The sequence below is a fragment of the Limanda limanda genome, chromosome 13, assembly GCF_963576545.1.
Source record: "Limanda limanda chromosome 13, fLimLim1.1, whole genome shotgun sequence".
NCBI lineage: Eukaryota > Metazoa > Chordata > Actinopteri > Pleuronectiformes > Pleuronectidae > Limanda > Limanda limanda.
The window spans coordinates 14,644,297-14,672,045 of record NC_083648.1 but is presented as its reverse complement, the minus strand read 5'-3'; the positions used below and the strand labels follow the sequence as shown (position 1 = coordinate 14,672,045).

Genomic DNA, 27,749 nt, shown 5'->3' with positions numbered 1-27,749 from the left:
TAATTGTTTTTCAACAGTAGTTTTTCTCCGTTTATTACAAGAATATTGATTATGTTTTTTGGTTTGCAACATGAAAATACAGTGTTTGGATTATTTTCTACACTAATGTGGTTTAAAAGGCATCTCAACCACTCGGCCCAAACACATTAACAAAATGCAAAAGCTCCACATTAAACAGAATTACCAGCAGAATATCAGCCAACAAAACACACACGAGCCTCAAGTACTGTCATATTCATTAATTCTCACACACACACAGACATACACACAGGTTTCCACTACTTCAGAGGACATTACATTGACTTCAACTCATTTCGTGGAGACCTACTGTAACCTTAACTAGAACTAGAACTTGCTTAACCTGAACCAGACCTTACTCTAACATTAAAACATGTCTTCATCTTAAAATTCAATGATTGATTTTATGGATATTTTCCTTTTGTCCAGAAAGACAAATCCCCATAGTGTGACTGTGTAAACAGATTTTGGTCCCCACAACATGAGTAATAACTAGAACACGCACGCTCGCGCACACACACAGTTAGGGCATTGCTGATTGCAGGTGCTGATATTAGATACAAAAATAAAAGAAGATTTGAAGACATACAGTGTGCACATTACATGACAAACGTATCGTGGTTGTTTAACACTTAAAAGCACGTCAACAGACTATGAAAGCTGGTTCATGGTAAACAGAAGATAAATACTGGTGTGTTGAATTCATAATGATTTGTTCATTAGAATATAACCTGACATGAGAACTAGGTTTTAGAAATGTGAAACGTGAATTTCTTCTCCCTCAGAGAACAGTCACTTCCTGCATGGTTGTCTTCCTCATGTGTGTGTATGTACCTCAGCCAGGTAACACTGAAAGATGTTCGATGGATAAATGGTTGCCATGGTAATGGCCCTTTTTGGAAGGATCTCTCCGTTTGCTTTGCCACACTCCAGACATTACTATCAGAGTGACAGAGAGAGCCGACACTCAGGTGTTCATTAGTGTTTCCAACTCGCTGTAAATCTGTGGTTCACGTCTGCTGGTAAAATGAATCTTGTTCCCAGTCCAGGGGCCATGACAGCCGGATGAAGAATGAAGGCGGGGACAGCTGTCTGATGCTGTTATTCAGCCCTGTACGTCACTCAGGCTTCATTTCCCCAATGACTGGCAGGAAACAACTCAGCATTAAAAATAATCCTGCTTTGAGGTAAGCAAGAGCCCTTCAGCCTCAAAATCAAATGACATGATTCCCAGAAGGCTGCTTCCCTCCACACATTGGGACTGAAACGTTACAGTATACCCGCAGTATTTGAGACGTTGGTTATTCTGCCTCTGTGAGAAGCAAACTGAGCCCTTCTCTGATCAAGTTAAGGAATAAACTACGTTAGTTATTACAGCACAACCTGAGGCAACAGGACCACATCCAGGTGTGAATATTCACAGTGGAGCTGTGAGATCAACGTGTCGAGCCGCTCTGTCGTAAGCAGTCCTCACATCTGTGCCGGCGTCAGTGACCAGTCAGTGTCAGTCAGTTGTCCTTAGACAGGTAACCCATGTGTGTGCTGGTGAGGAAGTCACAGGTGGGGATGCTACTGACCGCTTGGTGGATGTTCATGGCTGTGATCTCTCTGGGAGCCCTGGAAATAAAAAGAATGGAAAAACAGTGGACCTTGATTAGGATTGAAAGAAAAGCTCAACACAGAGGAAAGATGTTTCAGACGTGTGCAGATATCAGTGATCATCTGAATAATTAGTTTTCTTGGATCTTAAGCTCTGAATCAATTCAATCAGAGCAGATTTGGTTAATGTCTAACAAACTGTTATGTGACATATTGGCATGTATACAGAGACACATTGTTAACAACAAGGACATTGGATTATTCTTTATGTCCATTACTGTCAGAAAAACCCATTCAAAAATAACTTGTCCATCTCCAGTTTCTACCGCACCCTCCCCCACCTCAGCCCAAATACTACAATGATATATTAGTATCTTATCTATACATTAGTAGTAAAACCTTATTCCGGCAATAATGAAACAATTTAAGTTGCTGTAAATTCTTTGGATCAATAATAGTATCTATTCATTTAATACAATTTACTGATCACTTGTTGATAAGTAGAGTAGTAGTAGTAACTGGTAGTTTAGATGAGCCTGAGATACGGCTAAACGTATAGAGTGAAAGATGGAGCACTGTGCAGGTTGCATGTTAGTGATAGAAAACACCAGACCTGTTCGGAGGGGATTTGGCGGAGGCTCCAGCCAGAGCTTCTCTCAGGACGTCACTGGCAAACTGTTCTGTCGCCTGCAGTGTAGTCAGCACAAACACATTTTCATTATTACTCACAAAGAAACCCACTGTCTGATACACACACTGTGTACGTGTACATCTCATATTCATCAATCAAGTCAAGGGTATGTCAAGATTATGATGAGCTACAGTAATTGGACGACTTTTTATTTCCTTTTGCAAAACTGAAAAGGGACCGACCTTCAGAATCATGGTTTCGACTAACGGAGCGAACACGTTCTTCTCCACCTCGATCGGCTGGAAGTTTACTCCGATCTGAGAGACACACACACAAGAGTCATCACATTAAACTGAACAGAATGGTGCAGCATGTATTTCTATTAAAAATAAAACCCCCACACTGGTCAACCTACCTGCTGAGCTGCATCACTGACAAACTGGGCGGACACGCAGGGGCCAAGGAAGAACTTGGGCTCTGCGTCTGCTTCTTGCTCCTCTTCTTTGACCTTTAGTTTCTGGCAGGGTGGAACCATGGTGACGATGTCGACTATCTCGTCGTCTGCCTCCTCGGGTTCAGTCTTCAGCAGAGCTTGCATCTGCTCCAGCCGCGACACCAGCTCGTCGCAGCTACTTAGGGTCGACGGGCACTCTGCGGACACATCCACATGGGGATTTAACACGGCACCGAAACATCAAGTGCTTCAGTACTTCAGTCGGATAGTAGATTCTTCTTGTTTGGCTGTTTGTTTACAGCAAAGATGAAAAACCATGCTTTTTGTTCAAAATATTGACTAATTTTATCGATTCAATACTCTGACAATTATAAATCAAAATATTTGTGAGAGGAAAGACGAGGAGAAAACAAACAGATTATCATATTGTCTCGCTCGGGCAAGTGGGTGACTCACTGAGCTGTGCAGCTTCGACTCTCACAGACAAAATGAATAAGAACTCCCTGTTAATACAACACAGCTGAACAAAAACACTGAGGCTGCACACTGGCCGCCCTCACACCCAACTGGACTGCAAACACATTGCTGGACTGACTGGTAACTGCAGAAGCACTACGCCTACACATGCCAAGCTGAAGAGGAAATATTGATCCACTTTGAGCAGCTGGAAGCAGAGGAGTCAACAGTGAAATCGCAAAAAAATGGGCAAAAGTAAATAATCCTTCTTCAGAGGCTTTTCTCAAGAACAAACACACACTCACCAGGCTCATTATCTATCTGCGTGAGGATGTCCTCGATGGATTCGTCATCATTCTTGCGTTGGGGCTCGGGGTCAGGTGGCGTGTAACCCCTCTGCCGGCACCACTGCACCACCTCTCTGGTCTTCGGCGGAGTAAGGGCCTGCAGGCGCGGCGAGCGGTCCAACACGTCCTGGACAACCCGCTTCACTGCCACTGCTCGCTGAAGCTACAGCAAAACATGCCAGACGATATTGAGCAAACCTATATTCGGCCTAAAAGCCCTGAAATCTGCAAAGTGACACAGATGAATATGTTGTGGCTGGTGAGACTTGGTGTGCATACAGTGCCTTGCAGCCTTTCTTCCCCTGTGATCGCACTGTTTAATGATGAGCTTTGAGTCCCCTCTCCCCTCATGTAAATTAGCGACCGGTAGATATAAATATCCATGATATTTCTGGGTTTGTCTGAGAACCATTTATAGTTGTGAGAAAAGAGAACAGACAGCTAGTACACGGGCTGGTGTTTATGAGCTCCAGACGAACCCATTAGGAGGAGATGAGAGGAGCTAAAAACCCGGGACACACATCTGACCTGATAAGACAGGAAGACGCAAGGCAAACAGAAATCTCGCAGAGTCAGGACTGAGCACCGAGACAGATTACACAGACAACTAAAGTGCAAACACTGCAAATTATTACTGACATTATAGGCACTCTCCTCCTGGAATCTGGAGCGTAGGAAATTGGAAGTGGGTGCTGTCACTCTGAGATAATAACAGGCTTCAACCTTTACTGAGAAGAATCACTCGTCTACTGAGCCGTTACACGTGTTTAAGATAAAGCTTTGTCTTTTCAAACGACAGCAAAGATGTGTAATGAACAGTAATGCTTTAATGTGTATTAAAGTATTTTGACTATTTCTCTGTTTCTCAGCAAGAATATTTTCACAATGAATGCACATTTCAACTGAGAGGACCTTCACAAACTGAGGCTGTGCAGCACTGAGTTTGAATTGTAACCTTCATTTCAAAAGACAAACAAGCAGAGAAAATAAAGTAACCTCTGATGCTCTGCGTTTGCCGATATTCCAGGAATAATACTGCTCTGTTGAAGAGGCGCAGAATGGATGGGAGTCTTCAGCTAAACAAACAAACAAACAAAACAAGTATATTAGCTCTCAGTCGGTTTTTATACGTGGAGTTGTTTACAACAGACAGAAGGCAAGCTCACTTACTCTTTTCTGCCACAATCAGAGGGAACTTCTTCACCACAGCTGTCAGCAGCTGCATCATGGTCTCCATGTGCTCAGTGCTGAGAAGGAAATCACAGGGGTCAGAGGGTACCACTAATTTTCACTGAGAAATCAGTTGAAAGAGTAAAAAAATGGATGATAACACTAAAGTAGTAAAACAAATGTTCAGTGATGGCTTTGTCAGTGGAAAAAATGTGTTTCTGGTTTTGTAGCTTTTCTCCAAAGAAAATGTAAATCCGTCCATCTAGGAATTAATCATAGACTGTTTACGAATGTGGCATCGTGACCCCTTCTCCTGCTTACTTGATGAGGTCGTGCGATGAGTTATCCGCCCCTTGTTCCTGCTTGACGGTGGTGGCTGCAGAGGCAACATGAACAGATGTGGGGACAGGGGCAGTCACCGGCGGAGATGGACCCACTGTGACAGCTGTGCTGGCACCTGGCTCTGTCTTCACTGTAGCAGCAGCAGAGAGAGAGGGAGATAAAAGTTGATTTCATTAAACTCAAAAACTGAGACTGACATGAATAGAGAAAAGACAGTGATGAGAAGAATGTGCGTAGACGGGAAATACACCTTAGAACAGGGGTCTCAAACTCGCGGCCCGCGGGACGATATTTTGTGGCCCCCACCTTAATATGAAAGTTTAATGTTAGTGCGGCCCGCACAAACATTGTAGCAGCTCCGCTGTTAGCTGCTGTGTGGGACAATGTTATGATGTTCTGGTTTCCTACTGTGTGCCTGACCAGTGAACGCAGCATGCAAGTGAGTGACATGGGGGGCGGGGTCGTGTGTGTGTATACGTGTGAGAGTGAGTGAGAGAGAGAGCCGGGAGAGAAAAGAGTGGCTTTGGATGTGCGGTGCAGGAGGGTGAAATTCATAGTTTTCTGCCCTCTTTCGCGCAGGTCATGATGTATCCAGTGCTTCATTTATAAATCACAAGGTGCCGGAACGCTAAGTACATATCACAGCGCAGGTACGACGAGCACAGGTCCCGGAACGCACATAAAACGCCGCTTAAAACAGCACACACATGCCACTTACAATGCAGTGGGACTTATTTAGGCTATACTGCAGTGACGGTATCAGTCTTTATGTCAGTGATTAATAAAGTGGCGTCTTGAGCAAAGGCGACTTCTGTGTCCAGCGGAACGGAACACACACACATACACACACACACACACACACACACACAATTTGTTAAATTGAAGGCAAATTCAAGGGACACCACGGCTCCTTTACGCACACGCTGCGCTGTGAGGTTTTGGGAGCTTCTTTACGCAGACAGATTATTCTAAACCGCAGCAGTTTATAACACGTCATTGAGCTAATATCTACATTTTACAGTCTGGGCTGTTTTACATTATTATTTACACCTGATATGTGTGGATGAATTTTAATGATTTAAATTCCCTCATCCTCTGGTGGTGACATTTACGCACCGAGCCACAGACTGTACATGACGATGTGCTAGTTATTTTGGTTCATCTTAGAAGTCTGCATTTGTTATTATTTTATGGAATTGTGATGCTGTTGTAAAGAAAGCTTTATATATAATTTATTAGATTATCTTGTTATTGCGTGGCCACAAATTAGTAATTCATCCACCGATGTCAACAGGGGCTCCGTAATTTTCTAGTGATTACATTATATTGTTATATTTTATTTTAATCATTTCTTAAAAAACTTTTTTTAATGTTCATATTTTTTTCGATACGAGAGGTACCGGATCTGCTCAAATAAGTCCCAGAACGCAGGCAAGCCAACACGCCGGCACAAAGTAAGCACAAAAATGTATAGAAAAATGTGAGGCTACAGGAGGAATTTGATCATAGATTTGCAGACTTCAAGACGCACAGAGCGACTTTTACAAAAATTTTGCGGATCCCTTCTCCTTTGATGTGCAAGATGCCCCTCCTGTGCTTCAAATGGAGCTCATTGGCCTGCAGTGCAACTCTGACCTCAAAGCCAAGTTCAGGGAGGTGAGTGGAAAGGAAGACAAGCTGGGGCAATTTTTGTGAGAATTGAACCCCAGCTTCCTTGAGCTTTCCCGAATGTTCAAGCGGACCATGTGCCTTTTTTGGAGCACATATTTGTGTGAAAAGCTCTTCTCCACCTTGAACTTCAATAAGTCCAGGTACAGGTCCAGGCTTACTGATGATCATCTTCAAGCCATACTGAGGGTCTCAACTGCTTCCTCCCTCAAGCCAAATGTGGCTCAGCTATGTGAGAGGAAGCGCTGCCAGGTCTCTGGCAGCAAGAAGTAGGCAAGAGAAACCATGTTTACAAGAACTGGTCGTGTTCTTCAATATTCTATTCATGTTCAGAAGAACCCATTGAAGTTAAATAACTGTTAGTAATGACATTAGAGAAGTTTGGATTTTTTTAGCAAAGTTTTTTTTTTTGTGGAATACCTGATGCGGCCCAGCCTCACCCAGATACTGCCTCCAGCGGCCCCCAGGTAATTTGAGTTTGAGACCCCTGCCTTAGAACCTCCATCAAAGAGCAAAATAATCTAAAGCACCAAGCACTGAATACAAACACTGCAGCAGATTCCTCTTTACTTACTTATTATCTGTCATCACATCAATGAGAAATGACAATATTTTTGTGCATAATTGTGTTCTTAAGTTCTGCTGTTTATTTATATTGAACACTGATGCAATTGAATCTAATCTTTACCAGTGTTTCCAACAGAGCTGATTCAGTTCATGGTGCTAGTGCAGGTAGACAGTTTTACAAGGAATCAACGGAGCAAAACACTAACTTACATTATTATGAGAAGAGTAAAAGTATTTTGCGTTCATTATTAAATTGTGGCGGGAAACATAAGTATATGGTGGGCAGCCACAGTCTAGATCGTTAATGGGAAAGACTGTCTGAACGTATGTTGGTAAATTATATAATGTTGCACTCAATAAAATAAACTCGTAAAATTTGGTATCAGTAACTAAATCTGTGCTACCACTGGTATGAACGCTATTCCAATGAAACCCAATCCAAACAAAGAGAAATTGGTTGGGAATAAAGAAGGGGAGGGGATTGACCCCTCTCACCTTGTGCCAGGGGCAGAGCAAGGGAGGGGCAGGCCTGGATGGCAGGACATGGGGAGGCTCCAGCTCCAGCTGCTCCAGGGTTGTTGGAAGAGGAGGAGGAAGAAGCGGAGGAGGGAGTAGCTGAGACTGTGCCTTTAGACACGACTACACAGAGAAGAAAACGCACACTCAGGATGGATCGATGGGCCATTAGACAAACAGGCTTAAAGGTGAAGTGAAAAATGAGAAGGGAAGAAGATGGGTCGTACAGAGGCTCTCTCAAACTCGATGTCGCCGTATGGATCGAAAAACTCCTCCTCAGAAAGATGAACTGAATAAAGTTACTGTTTGCAAATGCTCCTTTCAATTCTAAAGTAATTTAGAAGAGCAACATGCTTTATCTCAACACTTGCTGTAAAAGATGTGGCAAACTGACAAAACAATCAATACCAATGAAGCTTCATGTTATATCGAAACCCCACTGATATTTACCTTAAGCTGCTATTAGATGTGGTCATTTTGAAGTTGTGAATCCAGTATTTGGATATGCAATCCTCACATGTTGTCTTTAATTGGTAGTTTGCAGATACCTACCTTTCCCAACAGGCATGAGTATGGTCTGCATCCCTCCAGACCCAGTGCCAACCCCCAGCTGTTTGAGCTGGTTGGCGGGGATGGTTAAAACCGTTTGCTGAGAGCTGGAACCTCCAGAATGGATCTTCAGCATACCTGGACAAAATTGTTCAAAATGCAGAGCAATTCCTCAGTTAATATTATCAAACTTGTACATTTGAACCAGATGACTGATGCAGTGTGAGGTTTCTCTGCATCTACCTGAGAGAGTTGTACCAGTCTTCCCTCCTCCGGCTGCCATCCCACTGACTAATGAGGTTGCCGTGACCAATGACGTGCTGCTGCTCTTCGGCACGCCCACCACAGTCCCCACTCCTGCACCCTTGGACATGCCGATGACCGGCAATGTAGCAGGGCCTTTGGCAACTGTTACCACAGCTCCAGTTGAACCAGCTGCACTCTTTGTCATTGTGGCAGAGTTGCCAGCACCCTTGACCAAAGTGGCCACGGCTGTCTTTGACAGGCTGCCACCACCAGCGGCAGCAGCAGCGGCGGCGGCTGCAGCAGCAGCAGCAGCACTGGCGCTCTTAGCTGCACTGATTACTGCTGCTTGGTTGGCTGCCACCAGGAGCGAGTGGTGCTGAGGCGCAGACTTCCCACCTTCGGCAGCCTGCGTGCAGATTACAGGAACACAAAGCTGTTAACCAGGAAGTAAACAGAAACAGTCGCTCGGTGTCTGAAAAGACAAACTGGGTCACTACTGTGTGTGTTCAGTGTTTATACATAGCAAGGGTCACATAACAATCTTTCATTCAAAAATGTTCGTATTTGTTTGGGTATCAACTTTCATTTGTACATTTTAAATACTTTAAGGCAGGGTGTGGAAAAAAATGTTTAAAGGCTAAACAATTTACTTTCTTTGTAGTTGCACAATAGTGATTGTGAATAATAAGATCCGTATAAAGCTGGATTTCAGTGAATATAAAGGAAAAGAGTGCTGGAAAAATAAATAGTCTGTGTTTGAACTTTTGAGTTGGTGTTTACTGTCTTTTCTCTGCTGTGTCCACATTTGTTTTCCAACTGGGACAGTGAGCTGTTTTGACCAGGTCACTAGTTTTATGGAATTTGCAAAGACAAAAGAGTCAGTGTTCTCTCACAGAGAGCACATCTTTACTGTTTGTATCAACTGGGGTTCCGATACATATATATCGATAGATGGCTTGAATGCAGAGCAAGTAAACTACCTAAAATTTGTAAAAATGTTCATAGAGAAGAGTTTAAAACCACACCCTCACTCAAAAATAAATAGGCTTGAACTTATAAGAAATAAGACATTTATTGTTACAATTATCAATATTGATAGAGCATTCATTTGTTTTCTCAGTTTGTTACATACTGTAAACATGTTTGTTTTTACGTTTGAGCCTGCAGGAAGTTTCTATTTCTCAAGTTAATGAGGCCACTGACTGAAGCTGTAATCCCCCAGACCGGTGCTGATGAACAGCATTGGGCTCTTCACACTCTGCTCTCTCTGACAAATACACTGATGACATTGCCACTGCAGCCACACTGAATCAATCCAGTTTTACATGTATTCATACTGCAGTGGCAAATGCTGCATCACTACAGCTTTAACCTCAATTGTACAAAGAAAAAAAAAAATGAGCTCAACTGGTATAATTCCTCATACAAAAGAAACCTCCTGCTTTTTACACATAAATCCACAACACAAAAGCTATGTACTTAAATTTTCCTCCAAAACAATCAAAACAATTGTTTTGGCAATTAAAAAATATGTAAGGCCATATTTCCTATATTATATATTAAACCACATGGACAAGTTAATGAATCTAGTATGTAGGCATGACAGAATGCTTCACGTAGATTTGAATGTAACTGCAGTTTTTTTTGACATTACATTTAAAAGAGACCAGCTGTCAGGCAGAATAAAACATACAAATATGAGGACTGTGAAACTAGCCTGTTGTTGGCTGCCCGCTGCTGCAGCGCCGACAGAGCTGGGGGTGGAGCTAGCAGCAGTGATGACTCCGCCTGTCATCCTCAATGTGGTCGTCCCCGGTTTGGACAAATGACCCGCTGCCGCTGCTGTTACAGTCTTAACTGAGCCGTCTGACAACTTCACCTGTGCGCCCTGGGAGCTGCCAACCACCTGTCGGTCACAAACAAAACTCATTGTGACACTTTCTTTCAACTTATGAAAGCGTAACATTAATCTACATTATGACACAATTACAAGACTAATTGTATTAAACTGACTGTGGCTATATGAACTCTGCAAACAGCCTGCAGAGCAAGATGGTTAAAAATGAAAACGGCTACTGTGCTGTTATATAAAGTGAGACAGAATAAAACTACATGAGGGGACTTGACCTCCAGCCAAGCAGCACTTGGGTGAGTAAAGCCAACACCAGCTGCTACTGGACAAGCCCTTCACAGTTTCAACGACCCATACATTCACAGGAAACTGCAGTTTGCAATAGCTCTTCAGTTAGTTTAAAAATAAACCAGTTAATATCTAAATTTAAGTGCCAAAAAACACAAAAAAGTGGAAAAGCTTCCAACCATCTGTTTGGTTCATCAACCCTGATACAACCAAACAACAAGAATAAACAATAAATACAAATGTCACGTTATAAGCATATTTTGGTCACATACTGCATTGGTTTAAAAAAAACGATGTGCAGCAGTAAGTAAGAATGAGGTTAGAGGTTAAAAAGATATTTCAGTGAGAAGCAAAAACTGAAGAGCCAGGGCAGCTCAGTTGGGACTAAAGTGCTGGCAAACACCAAAGCTGGAATTCAAGTGCAAAAATCTTGAAGCTCGATCCTTAGTGATAAGTACCCCATGATGTTGTCAGTTAGCATCAGATACTGCTTGTAGCTCTTAACTGTGTGAATACTGACCTGAGCCAGAATGGCTGCCTTCTGTCCAGCTGTTACCCGGATGGCCTGCTGGGTAACAGTCGCTGGAGATGATGCTGCGTGACCGGCAGAGCTGGAAACACCCTGCTTCCCTGAACCCTGCGCCGGTTGACCCACCAGAAATGTGCCCTTGAAAAAATGGATAAACAGTGATAAGGATGACGTAGTAATCCAATAACGTCAGTGGAATTGTCATGTCTAAATTCAGCTAGATAATCCATTCCACATTTAAAAAACACATATACAAAAGCAGAAACCATTCTCTTTCAAACAAAATAATCTTAAAAGGTAGGATTATAACGCAACTCATGTCACACTATGTGGTGGATTAGGTATGTTCCTATTCTAAGCATGAAACAATTCTACTGCTTCAGCTGTTTCATCCTTTATATGCAATATCTTATATAAAATGCATTAGCCTCCCTTTAAATCAATTCATTAGTGTGTGTGTGTGTGTGTATTGTATGCACACTTAAGCTGTTTAGGGAGATGTACAAAATAAATGACTGATAGACAGCACTGAAATTAACCTTGAATATAGATCATTAACATGAAACACAGCCCAGAAACATTTTAAAGTTGTTTGGAAACCTCTCTGCAGACAAGCTGATTTTATGCTGTTGGCACATATGCACAATCGGTCCATAAAGCTGACTACAGGATCAATGATGCTGTAATGAATGTTTCTAATTAAAAACACACCAGGATCAACCTCCCAACTACAATACAAGAATACTGAGAATAGCGAAGGAAAATAAACAGCAGTGGCAAACTGTAAATACACCTTTTCATGACTGAGTTGATTTAAATGCATGGTGTGTAAAGCATCTTTATGTTGGCAAATAAATAACAATGTTCTATAAAGCAAAAGTAAAAAAGACATCAGAGACAAAACTTTTATACCAGAGTAAGTTTTCTATTATAGCATTAATGGATTTCCACCCACCTGTGGGGTCTGTTTGAGGATGTAGGACGTGTAGGAGAGGTTGGAAGGCAGACTGCTCGAAGAGGAAGAGGAGGAGGTCTGAGATCCCCCAGCGCCTGCAGACGAGCTGCTCTGCGACTGCTGACCTAAATTACACACAGTCAGAAACACGTCAGTCTCTAATCTCATAAACAAATCTGTCGCTGTTTATCCAATAATACAGATCATCTTCTATTTATTAATGTGAGAAAAATCAAATAGGTAAAAGCATATTCATGATAAATGATTCCAAAGCAGGGGGAGGCAGAGTAATGTTGGTTTGGATCTTTATTTCAGATGCTGCTAAATCTCTTTAATCTCACTGAGTGATTCTAGCTCCAAGCATTACACATTAAATACTCTGCAGAATGAAACAGATGACTACAAGTGAGTCACTGTCCAGAAGGTAGTGCGGTAGTCAAAATCTGTAACTGTCACCAGACTGTTTCAAACTGTAGGGTCACTTCAGAAGTGGGTTTCTTTCTTTTCAAAAACTTTAGGATGAGTCGAGAGCAACAAGGGCTTTAATACAGATGTGTGTGATCTACGGAGCCGGAGGAAAATTACAGGGGGCCAAGACTTTTGTTTTAGAGGCCGTGGATACTGAGTCACTGACACCATCAAGCTCATTAATCAATTGAATCCAATCTAGTTCATTTCCTTGGGTTTTGTAGGATATTAGATTCCTGCTTAGAAATGATATAAAGCAAGAAATTAGAAGCTGAACAAAAACCCCCACTCTCACTCTGCAATCAAATTATTTTTTTTAGAAATTACATTTTTAAAGTGGAGAATGTATAATTTTAAGAACTTTATATCTGGGTTGTATCTTGAATATCCTCCTTTAAACTCGATGTTGCCTCACTAGAAAGTTTTAACCTATCTCTCTATTGCATGTCTGATGACGTATATCAGTTTCTTCAAGTTTCCAACACGACCAAACCTAAACCTTTAACAAATGCTCTGCACGTTCATGTTATGTGTATTGCGGCCACAAATACAGTGTGGAGCATTATGTTATAAGGAGGGAAATATCTGCAGTGAGAGAAACTCTGTCACCAGTTTTAAAACCCTACATTTCTTACAGCTCGTCAAGTTTGTGAACTAAAAACAGAATGAAGGAGGGAGGTTTCTGAATGACTAATATCTGACAACAAAGTTCTTTCCAAACGTCTGCATCTTAAAGGATTTATACTGGTGCATAACTCACTGGCACTGGAGGCTCGGAGGATAGCTCCCTGCGGAATGAGGAGCAGCTTTCCCTTTCCTGACGGGTTCTTACTGTTGGTGGTCAAGTAGAGTTTGGTGCCTGGAGGCAAATTGGCCAGATTGGCCAAGTTGTTAGCTGGCAGCTGAAGAGTAGCCATTACTGTGGATGTATAAAGACAGAAATAAAAGTCAAGACATTTCCTCATCAAAAGACTATAATAACAGAATAAAATGCATGTTCATGGATACTGCTGCCATGTTTTATCAATCCATGTGCTGTGCAGACTCTAATCTTACACAACAACTGATGTTATGGAAGTTTTCTACCCATGTGTTTTTTTTATTGTTTTGTTGTTCTGATTTCTCTTGTCTGTATGCTGGAAGGGAGGTCTAGCTTTGGGGACAAGGACATTGTCTGGGTACTTATGTATTTTGTATGTTTGTATGTATTTAATGTTTGTTCTTTGTTATATTGTCAAAACATTAAAATAAATTATCGAAAAAACAGTGTGTTTCATATTGTGCGGATCATTCAAAATCAATTGTGCGGCCGTAGCATGACCTGTACATCATACATGTTGTCTGGGTGTGAACTCTGACCTCCGCTCTTGCCTCCTGAACCTCCAGCCGCCTTGGCAGCAGCCTGCTGACCAGAGATGCCACTGGCTCCACTTACAATGGCTTTAGCGACACCCTGAGCCAAAACCTGCTTCCCACCCATCACCTTGGAGACAGAGGGGTTGCCCTTGGCGACCAGAATCTGTCCACTGCTGATAGCCACTTGTTTGACTGCGGACTGAAGTGTTGAGGTAACAGGAATACCTAACATCTAGAAATAAGGAGTGTGCCAAAGTTACCTGGTGAGTGAAGGTGACTATTGATAACACATGTATATCACTGTTACAGTTTTTTCCTATCGTTTTAGGCAATTTACCTAAACCATGTTCACATTCCCTAAACACTTCACACAGTGAGCATACCAGTAGACCATGTGAACCAAACTGTGGTTACTTGCCCCTATGCTAAGATACAAATGCTGGCAATGACGCCTTCTTCCAAATTTCATGGATACCTGCCCCAGTCAATGTTCACTACCGGCAAAACGCTGTGGAACTACAGCATATTTTACCAATGTTTAGATACTCTGTTCAAAACAGTGAACTTTCTGTTCAAAACCTAACTTATCAGTAATTTAGATCACTGTAGATGGAAAGATGCTGCATTTGGAAAGACAAATGAAGTTACATGTTTGAATAAGAAAAAATATTTAGTTTATAGTTTATTTATTTTATTTTACAGTAATTTAGATTTTTTTTCCCCTGTGCACCATAGTTCTTGGTGAATTGGCATGTAATTACTTTTTTTATGTAAAAGCAACACTACATACAATGATCTGTACAAAACACAGGATAAGTTTTGCAATGCAAAACACCTGGTGGTCATTTCAGCTAATGACCTACTCAGCTAAAGACCTACTCAGGTGTTTTACATGTAATTTGTGCCTTGTTGAAAAAGGGCCTTCTTTGGCATTTGCTTTGGACTTCTTTACGTAGTTGGTATAGGAAAATGGATGCAACAAGAGCAAGAGCAAGAGGCAGAGGCAGAGGAAGAGGCAGAGGAAGAGGAAAAGGTGGAGGTGAAGGTGGAGGTGAAGGTGGAGGTGAAGGTGGAGTAGGAGGAAGAGGAAGAGGTGGAGGTGAAGGTGAAGGTGGAGGTGGAGTAGGAGGAAGAGGTAGAGGAAGAGGAGGAGGTGGAGGTGAAGGTGGAGTAGGAGGAAGAGGAAGAGGAAGAGGAAGAGGTAGAGGAAGAGGTAGAGGAAGAGGAAGAGGTAGAGGAAGAGGGAGAGGTAGAGGAAGAGGGAGAGGGAGAGGAGCAGCAGCAGCAAGGACAGTTGTATCTGATGAAATCAGAGCAACTGTCATCGACCATGTAATCAATCATGGTCTGTCCATGAGGGAAGCTGGTCTGAGGGTTCAGCCGAACTTGCCAAGATCAACGGTGGCATCAATCGTGAGGGTTTTCACACAAACTAACAGGTACTATACAGTATTTACAGCATTCTGACTGATGTGTTTGTAGCAGTAGTAATGTGATGTGAGAAGTCTCCAAAACTCTCCTGAGGTATCAGTGCATTTGTGTCTGACTCACTATTGTAGGACCCAACGGTTGCCCCACTCAGGTGGAAGGGGAAGAAAATTCACTTTGCCACAAGAAAATGCAATAGTGCAAATGGTTATTGCTAACAATAGTATAAGGCTAAGAGAAATTTGTGCAAACATCATCGCAGACATTGGTGTATTTGCCAACATTGAGAATGTTGGCACCACGACCATCGCCAGAGTGCTGAAAAAGCACCAAATTCGAATGAAGCAGCTTTACACTGTCCCCTTCGAGAGGAACTCTGAGCGGATAAAGGAACTCCGGTACCAATACGTCCAGGTAAGACTGAACACAGGACACACTGTCATGTTGATTGTGATTTTGCACAAAACTGTAAGCTATGCCATTTTTGTCTTATGGTATCTTGTGTATTCTCTAATTTCCTGAAGAGAGCCATGGAACTTGAAGCCAGTGAGAATGAACATGCGTTCATCTTTGTGGATGAGGCTGGCTTCAACCTGGCAAAAACACGTCGCCGTGGAAGGAACCTGATTGGGAAAAGGGCCACGATAGATGTTCCAGGCCAGAGGGGTGCGAACATCAGCATGTGCGCAGCAATTTCGAACGATGGACTGCAGCTGCAGAAGGCCGGCATAGGCCCATACAACAGCGAACGCCTAATTGCCTTCATAGATGAGCTTTACGAAAGGCTCACAGCAAGAGAGGTAGACAGGCAGAATCTACCAACGTATGTAATTGTTTGGGACAATGTGGCCTTTCACCACTCCCGGCAAGTCACAGGGTGGTTTGCGGCGCATCCTAGGATGATGTCACTTTTCCTTCCGCCTTACTCTCCTTTCCTCAACCCCATCGAGGAATTCTTTTCGGCGTGGAGATGGAAGGTCTATGACCACCGCCCTCAGGACCAGATGTCCCTATTACAGGCAATGGCTGCTGGGTGTATGGACATAGCCCCAGAAGATATCCAGGCCTGGATAAGGCATTCCAAAAGATTTTATCCACGTTGTATGGCAAGAGAAACCATACGTTGCAACGTAGATGAAAATTTGTGGCCAAATGCGGAGGATAAGAGGGATTAGCCCAATTCTGCGCCACTGTTGGGCTACTGTAATATACAGTACGTGCAGGTTTTGTGCATTGCATTTTTTGTTAGAACACATTTTTTGACTTTGTAATGTATTTTCTGTTTTGTGTAACACTTGCACTGTGACAAAATCTCCAAAAAGTAAAGCACAGTGAAAAAAACTGTTGTGTTTGTGATTTGTTTCTGGATCATATATTACGTACTTACTGTATGTAATTTGCATTACAAAAACTGAAAATTGTTATTCTCAGTTTCTCATAAAACACTTACTGTATTTACAATTACAGTACATTTACCACACTCAATTGTGACATCTTTTGTGGGAGGTAAACCGACATATGAACACTGTCAGCAGATAATTGGCTTGGATTGTCATACTGTAATATTACAAACTTTATTACTGTAGTCCAAAGAAGTGTTTGTCTGTGTTTTTTCTCTTTTTTTCAATGCAACACTACAGGAAATCTATGCCAAACTGGAGGACACAGCAACATTTTATACATGCAATTGGCAATGCTTCAAGATGTTAGTGTTTTTTAGGTCATAGTGTTCTGAGAGGAAACATGTGTTAAGTTATGGCAGCATTGTTTGTGGTGTGGTTGTTGTAGTGCATTTTGCACCAAAGGTTAACAGATATGCAGAGGTGTGTGTCTCTAAAGCCCACTGTGTTAAGTGATAGGGAAAAGTGACCATAGTATGGGTACATGACCGAAAACGATAGGAAAAAACTGTAACATACAAACGATTGGAATGCTTTTTGGCATGACACTGACCTTGCTAGATGTGGCCCCTGTGGCCCCTCCTGTCTGTTTCTGGGTTGACATTGAGATCATGTGACCTCCCTTCACTGCGACAAACTGGTGAGCTGCTGTAGCAGCAGGTTGCTGCTGGCTGGTTACTGTGGAAACCATTTGCTGCTGCTGTGTTGAAACTTCCCCGGGCTCTTGCTTGATAATAACCTGCACAAGAAGTGAGTGCACATGGAGAGGATTGCAACATGAAGGCTCCTGTGTTTTGTAACCTCAAAAGGTTGTAAATAATTATTTGGCATCAATCAGTAATTTATAATAATAATAAAAAAAAGAGAAATTCATTATTAATATAATTGAAAAAAAAAGACTGCAAATTAACATCCCCTTATTTTTTTCCAACAGGATACAGACAGTAAGTAGCGGGAAGAGATTTTTTGAAAATCAGCAACATAATTTATTCATCAAGGAGATGTTTAATGTTCCCCATCTGTCCCCATCTGCCCTGGTCCTTAGAACTACAGAAGAAACCAGCAGCTTACAGACTGTTGAGTCTGAGTGGATCAGAGTGTCACTATTATATCAAATAAGTTTTCAAAGAAATCATATGTTGCTCTTTGAAGATGGCAATGGGATGATGTGATGATGTGTGGGAGTGGGAGGATTTTACAGCAGGGTATTGACACCGACTGAAACAGAACTGTGCAATTGTCTCTGCAAAGCTTCCTGCACATCCTCCCATCTTCAGAGTGATGTCCCATTTAAACAGCTTGCCAAGGCACTCACATATGCTGAAGATAGCACCCTGGCCTACTATTTATACCACGCTGCTTTGTTAAAGATACAGATACTACAGGGATAGACTATCCTCAAAGTGGGAAGAGGACATATCAGTTACAAAGTTTTAGCTCAGAAGGATTCATGTTAAACCACTAACATTATCAACTCACCTTCACCCCTGAGGAGAGGAAGGTGCCTGTGTGAACTTTAGGGGCTGGAGAACGAGTGCCTTGAGCAGCAGATTGTTTAGCCGAGGGGCTTCCTGTGAAGTAATATACACACAAACACATAGAGTTGAACTGATGATTACTCATTTCAGATCCTGCCATTCTTACCAAAAGGATCAAGGCCACTGTGGTGCGAGATGATGGTTTCTGTGGGTGTTGAAGGTGAGCACTACTATAGTTCCGCTCCTTAAATACACCATTTAAATTTCTTTTATCCCAGGATTGGTGAATCAGCCTCAACACCCACATCAACCTCATCCAGCTTGATAAATAGAGTACTTATTCGCACTCCTGCCCTGCTGCCAGATCAGGTCGAGCTGTGGATTTGTGGAGGACGAGTGGGAGTGGCTGAGTGGGCGTTGTAAGGAAAAGAGTGGAATATTGACGAATTGAGGAAGTAAATGCAGCAGCCTTGGTGATGTGAGATGACTCCGCTCCATGATGTGGTGACACACACATGACATTTGCTTGATAGTGAACTATCATCTTTGCAGATAATTAAACAGCACAAAACTTGATGCGAGTGTGGTTTCATCCACCTAATCTGGCCATGAAACTCAGCAGCTCAGTCACCATGGTAACCTTGCATCCAGCAACCACCCAGCTGGTTCATCAGCCGTCATTTTTTATGCTTGCAAAAAGGGGACAAAAGAGAAACGGTGAGGAAGAGAGCGAGACAGAGGAAAAAAATAGAAGGGGGGAGCACAAAGACATAGATAAGAGGGTAAGAGAGGACAAGAAACAAAAACTAAAAAAATTGAGGAAAAAGAGTAAGGAAGGAGTATGGAGGGTATTTGAAATCATCTGTTCAGTTATAACGCACATTCTTCACAGCCATTTTTTTCATTTCAATGTGGGTGGCTCAGACACAGATTTTTCAAATTTGCTTCAGGTCCACTTCAGATTTCAAGCTGCACTTTGACAAAGAGTAGGAGATGTGTACCTGTGGAGGTGGAGGATGAGGAAGCCATGCCGATCACCTGGCCTGGCTTGTCAACAATGATATAAGGGTTGTTGAGAACCGACGAAGAGTTCTGCTTGCTGTGGACAGGGGTGGAGGTGGTGGGTGTGCGCGGCAGTGGGGAGTGGCTTGGGGTGGAGATGGGAGATCCTGCGGAGGAGGAAGAGCACATGCTATTAGATCAATAATTATCTTCAAGGGTGTTAAAAACAAATGTACACAGGAAAAAAGTACTTAAGTGATTCGGGTGTTTGTTTTTGCAAAATAAAGCAATGTATGAGAGTTGAGTGAATATTTATGATTTTAGCTTTAACATGACACAAATATCAAATGTTTTGATAGAAGCCCAAAAGAATGATGCACAATATTCAGTCCCGGACTCTAATGGACACTAATGCTGAATCAAATCTAATATGGGTTTATTTGGGGTTCCTAAACTTTGTACACCTGCACTGAATTCGGTATGAAAATGTTAAACATATGTATGTGCATATATTCAATATACTCTGTTGAACAGATTACTTGGCATTTTGTATAAAATTTGACCATCCATTTGGCAAATCTGAAGACCTCATTTTGGAGAAAAATGTGTTCCATTCTTAGTTTGTCACAGGGGGACGAAACCATTTCCATAGTTTTTGCCAACAGTTAATGTGACCTTGGAGGTGCTCGTGAGAAGTCCTGTTCTTTTTTTTACCGCACATTTTAAACAATTTGACAGAGTAAAGAATGAGCATCAATACTAGGGATCTTAAATACAAGCAGTTGAGTTGGTGTCAATATTAAATCTAACAAAGTTTAACATCAAGCAAGTATTTCTTCTTTTTTCCATATTTAAGTGACAAAATCCAACTTCTAATTTAAGACAAAGGTGATATGCAAAGTGATGGGACATCATGTGGAGCCACTGTGAAATGGTACCTGGATGGAGACAGTTACCTGAAACTATTTTGCAGCTCATGGTGATTGGTTGGAACGATTTCCCAGGAGACTCAGCAGGACTGGGCGGCTGTCCTTGAGGGACAATCTTACAGCTTGCCGTGATAGGCTGGAAGGCGGAGTTGCTATGGGAACCCAGGGTGATCCTGTCACTGGCTTTTGGTCGGGTCGGGGTGCGCTCACCGGCTGCATGTGCTGAGCTGTGAGCATGTCTCCCCATCTCTGTTTTAATGAAACCTTGGAAGAAATGGGAAAGTATATTTTAGTTTTACTCTCTTTAAACCTCATTTAAAAAACGAGAAAGTTACAGATGTAGTATCTTTTGAATTCTAATTCTTGAATTAAGTGGAACCATTGAATCCGGTTCAAATCTGGTTCAGGTAAAGTAATTGAGCCACAGCAGACGGGATCGAACTGACACAGTCTGTGATAAGCAAACTCGTGTCACTACCTTACAGCTCATACTAATTCCACATTAATACAAACCACCTTTTCAATAAATTATTCTTAGTTAAATTTTTCAAACATACTTTCCATTTACCTGCCTTCAGAGAGCCCCTGACATATTACGGTAGCATGTATGAATAAGAAGCCTCAGTAAGAAAAGTAACAAATAGGCTAACATGCATTACAATCATATGGAGATAATACACAAATGAAAACAAGTGAGAACCCTGCTGATTTTCCAATTAATATATAATAAAGAATACTTTACGACCAGCAATCATTGTTAATACTGCCTTTGTTGGTGCAATGTTTTTTGCCAGGTATAGAGTCAGAGCACTGCAGGGCTGTATTATGCTGCCTGTATGTTTGTGTGTGTGCCTTTGGATCCTCATGCACGTGAAAGATACATACAAACAGATATTAATAATAAAAAATTGCAAAGACTACCGTTAATTGCTAACATGTGAATTTACTTGTTCATGATCATGTTAAAAAAAGGTTAAATGTTTCTACCGATGTACCTTTGTCTATGATGGGATCATGTGACACGGGCGAACTGGGGCGTCCGTGACTTTGGGTCAGGGAGGAGGTGGACGTGGGGCTGGCCGCTCTGTGTATCACCTTGGATGAAGCAGGCTGAGGGATGTAGTCCTGCCCAAGGGAGTTCCTGAGAAGCTCCACATCCACCACCTGGAACGAATATAGCTCATCGTCAGAGAAAGAGATGTGAGGACAAGTCATCGCAGGAAACATAATGAACTTTTATTAACTTACAGTTTCTGCCCCCAGTGTCTGCAGCCCCGTATATGTTCTGTCCAGCTGTAGGCCAAGAAAAAAGGGTGAAATAAAAAACTTTAACTTAAATCCATAAAGTGGATATGCTAGATTTAATCACTATGACATAATAATAAAACTCTTGACAATTACCATAAGATCCCATGCGATTTAATAATCTACACGTTTTTTAACTAGAAGTAATATTTTGCTTTAAAATTAGGGCTGGGCAAGCTAACTCGTTTCAATGGAGTTAACTCGAGTTAACTCAAGTTAACTCAAGTGATGAGTTAACTCGATTAATTATTTTATCTCGCATTCACTCAGGTTTGATTATTTATTGTTTTATTGTGAACGTCAGGCTTTTATTTTGTGAAAGTCTGTTGCTGACTGCTGCAGAACAGGAAAAAAGTAAATAATTGGCGGATAAGCAATCGAGTTAACTCATCACTTGAGTTAACTCGATTAAAACGAGTTAACTTGCCCAGCCCTATTTAAAATATACCCTTTGTTGCTTTATATTCAGCCTCATGTTATAAAGGATATCATAAAAACATTAGAATGACAATACTAAACTGAGTTAATCTGTATATGTTAGTCTGACCTTTAGCTGATGGATGATGTCGATGCGTTTGTTGCGAGGGTCGTTGAAGTGGATCTGGATCCGCACAGGAAACTCACCCCAGCCACGACGTGTTAAATGAAAGGGAGGCTCACTGAAAAGACACATTCAAAAGTTCAATGTAAGGACAAATCTAGATGAACTGGATCTATAGAGAATGAATTACAATCAGTGCAAAAGAAAACTAAGAGCCCAACCTCGAATCCAACTCACTCCTAAAAATCAATGACTTGAAAGTCTCTCATCTTCTCCCCCTTTGAAGCTTTCATCCCCACGGAACAGAAACTTATCTGACTGCACGTAGTTAGAAGGGCATGTTTACAGAGTTGCATATTATTTTTCTAATCAAGTTTGCTCTATACATGAGGCCTGTGTATTGTTTAACTTGCTTTCATTCATCATTTCATCTACATTCCCATTCAGGCTACGTGAAGTCGTCACAGAGCACTGAGCCTGTGTGGGGTTCACTGGGAATGAAAACTTGAGTCAATCGGGGGGGAGCTTATGATCTGCTTCTACAGCAAAATGAACGCACTGTCAGCTGAAACAGCCAGGAGGCTGCAGCTGACTGATGAAAGAGTATTTATTCATAAGCCATGGGCAAACTTTAATCCTTGGAGGATACAAACTACACATTTTAACCAAAGAACTTCAAACGGCGAACGCCTTAAAAACCCAAGTTTTTTGCAAAAGACAGCACTGTGTGTATAATCTGGTTTGTCCACAGACTCCATCTAATGGTGTGTGTGCCCAATCTGCATAAGCACTACCCACCGGCACTAAATATTCAGCTATAATTGATTGAGATGAGACATGGCTGGATGAGCTGAATCATCAACTATCCACAAGGGGGCACTGTTTACTAAAAGGTTTTCATAATAGTCAGTTTAATAGTGAGTGTGTTTTCTAACCTCAACGTTGATATAAACATCATCTGATGAAGAGTCTCTTAAGCATTCAGACATTATCCACAACTATTTTTATCATTTTGGCAAGCGTGTGTGGAAAGAGGTGGGGCAAACTACGCATATACAATTATAACATAAGGTTAGAAAAAAAGCGCGCAAAGGCAACAAAACAATGTCAAGATTGCACTTACTGGAACAAGTTGGTGTGTAACTTCTGAGGTTGCCTGAGGTTACCACATAAAACAGCAACCAAGCGCTAATATTTACCACAAGTAAGGAGTGCTGCCTATAGGAGAAGATGCGTGCAGGGCTGAGGAGTAATTACACATTCTTTGTCTTTGTTAGACATACAGGAAAAACATAGAGGCAGGCACAAACCTGACTTCCACGAGGTCATTAGGTTTGTAGCTGGGGTGCAAGAAGAACCAGACTTTCTTTACAAAGTGGTCTATGCTGGGTTCCCTCCTGGAGCCTCTGACGTACACCATCCACTTATGAGTCGACTGGTCATTCTCCTCGCGTTTGTCGGGGGGAATGTATCTGAGGGTAATGGAAAAAAAGGAAAAACAGCCAGAGGGGGTAAAGAACTAGACCTATTAAACACCTAACGCAAAGGTATTTGGTTGTTTAAGATGGTTAAAATCCAGGAGATTAACACAATTCAAATAACTAAAAGACAGAAGATTGGCAGGAGGGGAAGCAAGTTCATAAAGGAACAAAACGGTCCTAGTTAACATAGTAAAGATTGGCGAACAGAGTTCTAAGGGTCAAAGGCAAAAATACTATAAAACGTGCTTTATATTACACTAAACTGAATGCAGTTACGTGCATAAATCTATGCCCAGGGAGAAATGAACTGGGTAAAACGGCATTTTCCATCTTCATCAAGCCTAGGCTTGTAATAGAATGATGATGTTGGCTCAGCTCTTCTTTTTAAGGACACACGCTTGAAAATTCAACTTACAGACTGAGTTCAAAATGATGTCATTAACAAGTAGAAATCTATTGAGGGAGCGATATACCTGCTTAAACGTAGAATCATGAAACCACTAATCTATAGTACGGTTCATCTAAGGACACAGATCCTGGAAGTTGCATCTCAGATTAACGACAGCTCCTCTCAAGAACCTATCTACATAACTTAAAACTACTTCAATAAGTCAATAACTAATTCATCATTTCTACTTAAAACCCTCATCTTTATATTCCCTTACAAAATGTTGAGACAAGCCACCTTTCATCTCTCTACTTTAACAAATAATAGTATCCCTTTTCCCTGCATAGAGAATTGCTAGGCTGTCGCCTCCGTCACATTTCGTGCCACCTCCACCTCTCAACAAAATTCTAGTAGAGTGGAAACTGCTTATAGTGATCATATTTGTCCGGAGCCAAATTTATCAGAAAACTTTCAATTGTATGGCTCCGGACCTCTTAATATAAAAGACCTGTGTTACAACCGGCTACAGAAATGACAGAGTGAGTAAAATCGATTACATACTTGGACACATTCCCCACTACAATGGTCTTCTTTGCATACAGTCTAGAGGCCTCGTCTCCGGTCGTGTGGTAGATCACCCTCTGATCTGCTCCAACAGTTGACGGCACACCAAAAGTGTCCTGCGGCAAATAATGGAGAGCACAGTAGACATGTTGAGAGATAAAAAAAGATGCAAGATGAATGCCGACACCCTCGACAGTCACCAACTAACCAACAACAATGTAATCTATAATAATAATACAATAATCCTTTTAATATAGCAATAAGAAGGCAGCATCCTGTGAATAAGGCGACATTACATAAAAGCAATAAACCATTAAAAAGATAAAAAGACAACATCACATGATGGCAGGTCTATAAAAACATATTTTAAGAAGTGATTTAGAAGAAGTCAGTGAATCTGCAAGCATCATCTCCTCAGGCAGGTCGTTCCCAAGCGGAGGGGTCCTGATGGCAAAAGCACGGCCACCTATAGACTTGAGCCTTGACTTTGGAACAGAGAAAAGTCCCCACAGGCGGATCTATGGCTGCAACATGGCTCATATGAAGTAGCTTCGGGCCACACAAATGCAGAATTTAAAAGGGATCAGTTTAATTCTAATGTAAATTCTAAACAGGGAGTCAATGGAGAGTGGCCAGGATTGGGAAGATGTGATGTTGTCTATTAAAACCAGTAGGAAGCAACTGAACTTACTTTGCCTGTATTACGCCCGGGTCTGCGCTCGTGCCTGCTGCTTTCCTCTTTCCACGCTCCCTCCACATCCCTCTCGGATCCCTCTCCTTGCTGTGAGAGGGACTCGGACTCTGAGTGGGCCAGAGAGGGCGTCTCGGAGCCCTGGTTGAGAGGGGAGGAGGACCGGGATGGGGACTCCAGGAAGCGGCGGATGGCCGGATGGTTCAGCACTGCAGAGTCACTCTTAGACGCATGCTGGGACACAGAGGACACAGGCATGTACTGGGTCAAGCAGATTAGTAGTAGAGTTACTGTGGCCGCATCTGTGCAAGCTTATAAGCAAAGAAATTTGTAGTCACAGTTGTGCCACATTAATTGCACCTGCAAAAGACTTCCACTGAATCAATCATCAAACTATGATAATCATGTATATAACAATTGTTTCAGTTATATAATAGGCTTACGGTGGCATGTCATCTTCGTTATTATAACCATCATCTACAAGCACCTGTAAACACTAAATGCTTGTAGGACTGGGCAGCTTTTTCAATCATCAAAAACAATATTGAACCCCTGGATATGGAGATTTACCTCTGGGAGCTTTGTTATCCCAGCGTTGGCATAGTAATTAGCAACTATGCATGCCCTTAACTTGTCCATCATCCTCCTGGCTTCATTGAGTCGCTGCAAAACAATGAAACACAATGAGCCAAAACACTCTGTATATCATAGCAAAAATATAAATTATGACATTTCTCTATACCCTGCATCAACACAGTACTGGTGTACTGTAGTCACATAGTGTGTGTAGTAAATGAGAAGAGGAAAAGACACTTTGACTGTGTCCTCCAGGTACCTGACTGATCACATCTATCTCGTGCTCTTTGCTCTTCATCTCCAGAGAGAACTGCTCTCTGATGATGGTCTCGATCTTCTGCACCGCTGCTTCTCGGGCTGTTCCAAGTATGAAAACACATGTTTGTACTGTTAGTTGTTGGCTAACACGACATGTAAATCAGGTGCACTGGCTCAATCAGAGCAGGGACTCACCATCGTGTTCAGCCGCTTTGTTTCTCTTGCTGCTCTGGACCAGGGAGACGTCCTCATAGTCGGGGTCGTTGCCTTCTATCTTCCTTTTCACGCCTGACATGGCTGCCTGTGAAACGAACGTGAAACGGCAAAGCTCAGCCTTTTAAACCACTGCTCCCTAGGGCCAGTTATCAGTCCACTTAGCATAGAGTTAGCTGGCTAGCATTGGAAGCTGTCAGGTTAGCGCTGACCAGCTAGCCAGTTGTGCTAATATGAGTTAGCAGACCACATAAAATATAGCATGTATATGACCACTCTCCCATTACTGTTAGAGAAACAACAAGCCCGGGCTAAGCTAAGCTAACTGAGCATGTGAACTGTTTCGCTACCGCGCTGTATCTCCCGGTGAGAGCCGTGCTAGTCGTGCCTGCAGCCGGCGACACTCAGTACAGCTAGCCGCTAGCCGTGTTGTGCTAACGGTAAGCTAGCGTTAGCACCCGCTCGTAGAGCCCGTGTGAATCCGTGTGAGACGCAGACTTACGGGGCTGTCCTGTGCACTGGAGCCACGCTTCTCCCCGAGGCGTGTGTTTTAATTCAGTGAGAGCATGTCCCTGTGCGTGGAGCCGCCGTCACCTCACACACTCGTGTTTGCTTAATGGCTAAAGTGTCGAGGTGCACAGGTAGGCTAAGTAGTGGAGAGCTAACGGTGCAGTTCAGACAACCGGCCACCAGGGGTCGCTGTTCTGCAAAGCCTGTGGTAAGATAAGGTAAGATAAAATGAGATAAAATAATCCTTTATTAGTCCCACGATGGGGAAATTTGCAATATAACAGCAGAAAGAGTCAAAAATAGGCATCAGTAAGTAAGAATTAGTAACATGCAATACTGGAAGGAAAGGAATTGCCATTACACTTGTGACTGACTTAAGTGTAAGGATAATAATACTTAAGTGTAAAGAAAATAATATAGAAAAATATGAATGGAATAAAAACTCGTTTAAACAGTGTAAAAACATATGTACAGTGAATGTATTGTACAGGAGCCACTCTATTGCACAGACAAAATAAATATTTCACAGTTAAGAGAGTTAAAGGGAAAGTTCACCCAAAAAAGAAAATTCAATCATGATCTACTATGCTGACGGAGGGGTGGGTGAAAGTGCTCGAGTCCACAAAACACTTTTGAGGCCACCGTAAGCCCATTATAAATGTGAAACAAAGATGTAGATACGCTGATAAGATATTTAATTAGAGCCTCTGAAGTCAGAGGGAGACACTTGGTGCCAGAAACCAAATGTTTAGTTATGTTTAGTTGATCCAGTACCTATCAATAGATTTTTTTCCTGGCTGGACATCTTGTTCCTAGTTTTAAATTTGGTTATATGCCATGAACTAGAAAGATACAACTCACAACCTCCTAGAAAAAGACCCACCTCTTTTTGAACTCAGATGTGTTTTGATAAAGCAGCACTTCTGGTGTAAATAGGTTAAAATAAGGGCATGCACATGGCTTAACTTTTTATA

The 27,749-nt window shown here is 42.0% G+C and overlaps 1 protein-coding gene across 1 annotated transcript; it reads right to left on the bottom strand.

Annotated features, from left to right (window-relative positions):
* Positions 1–17: 17 nt before the first annotated feature.
* On the bottom strand, positions 18–26,911 carry yeats2 (YEATS domain containing 2). Its single transcript, XM_061084732.1, has 28 exons — positions 26,248–26,911; positions 26,054–26,151; positions 25,789–25,881; positions 25,219–25,452; positions 24,525–24,643; positions 23,405–23,566; positions 22,101–22,212; positions 21,497–21,541; positions 21,244–21,412; positions 20,276–20,512; positions 19,319–19,486; positions 18,319–18,410; positions 17,393–17,578; positions 14,015–14,243; positions 13,416–13,574; positions 12,188–12,312; positions 11,224–11,370; positions 10,281–10,469; positions 8,561–8,969; positions 8,321–8,455; positions 4,997–5,147; positions 4,676–4,752; positions 4,502–4,581; positions 3,464–3,668; positions 2,664–2,899; positions 2,491–2,565; positions 2,231–2,304; positions 18–1,635 (listed from the first exon to the last, which is right to left on the bottom strand). Exons 1-28 carry the CDS (start codon positions 26,345–26,347, stop codon positions 1,527–1,529), a joined length of 4,215 nt encoding a protein of 1,404 aa, XP_060940715.1. The 5' UTR covers positions 26,348–26,911; the 3' UTR covers positions 18–1,526.
* Positions 26,912–27,749: the final 838 nt, after the last annotated feature.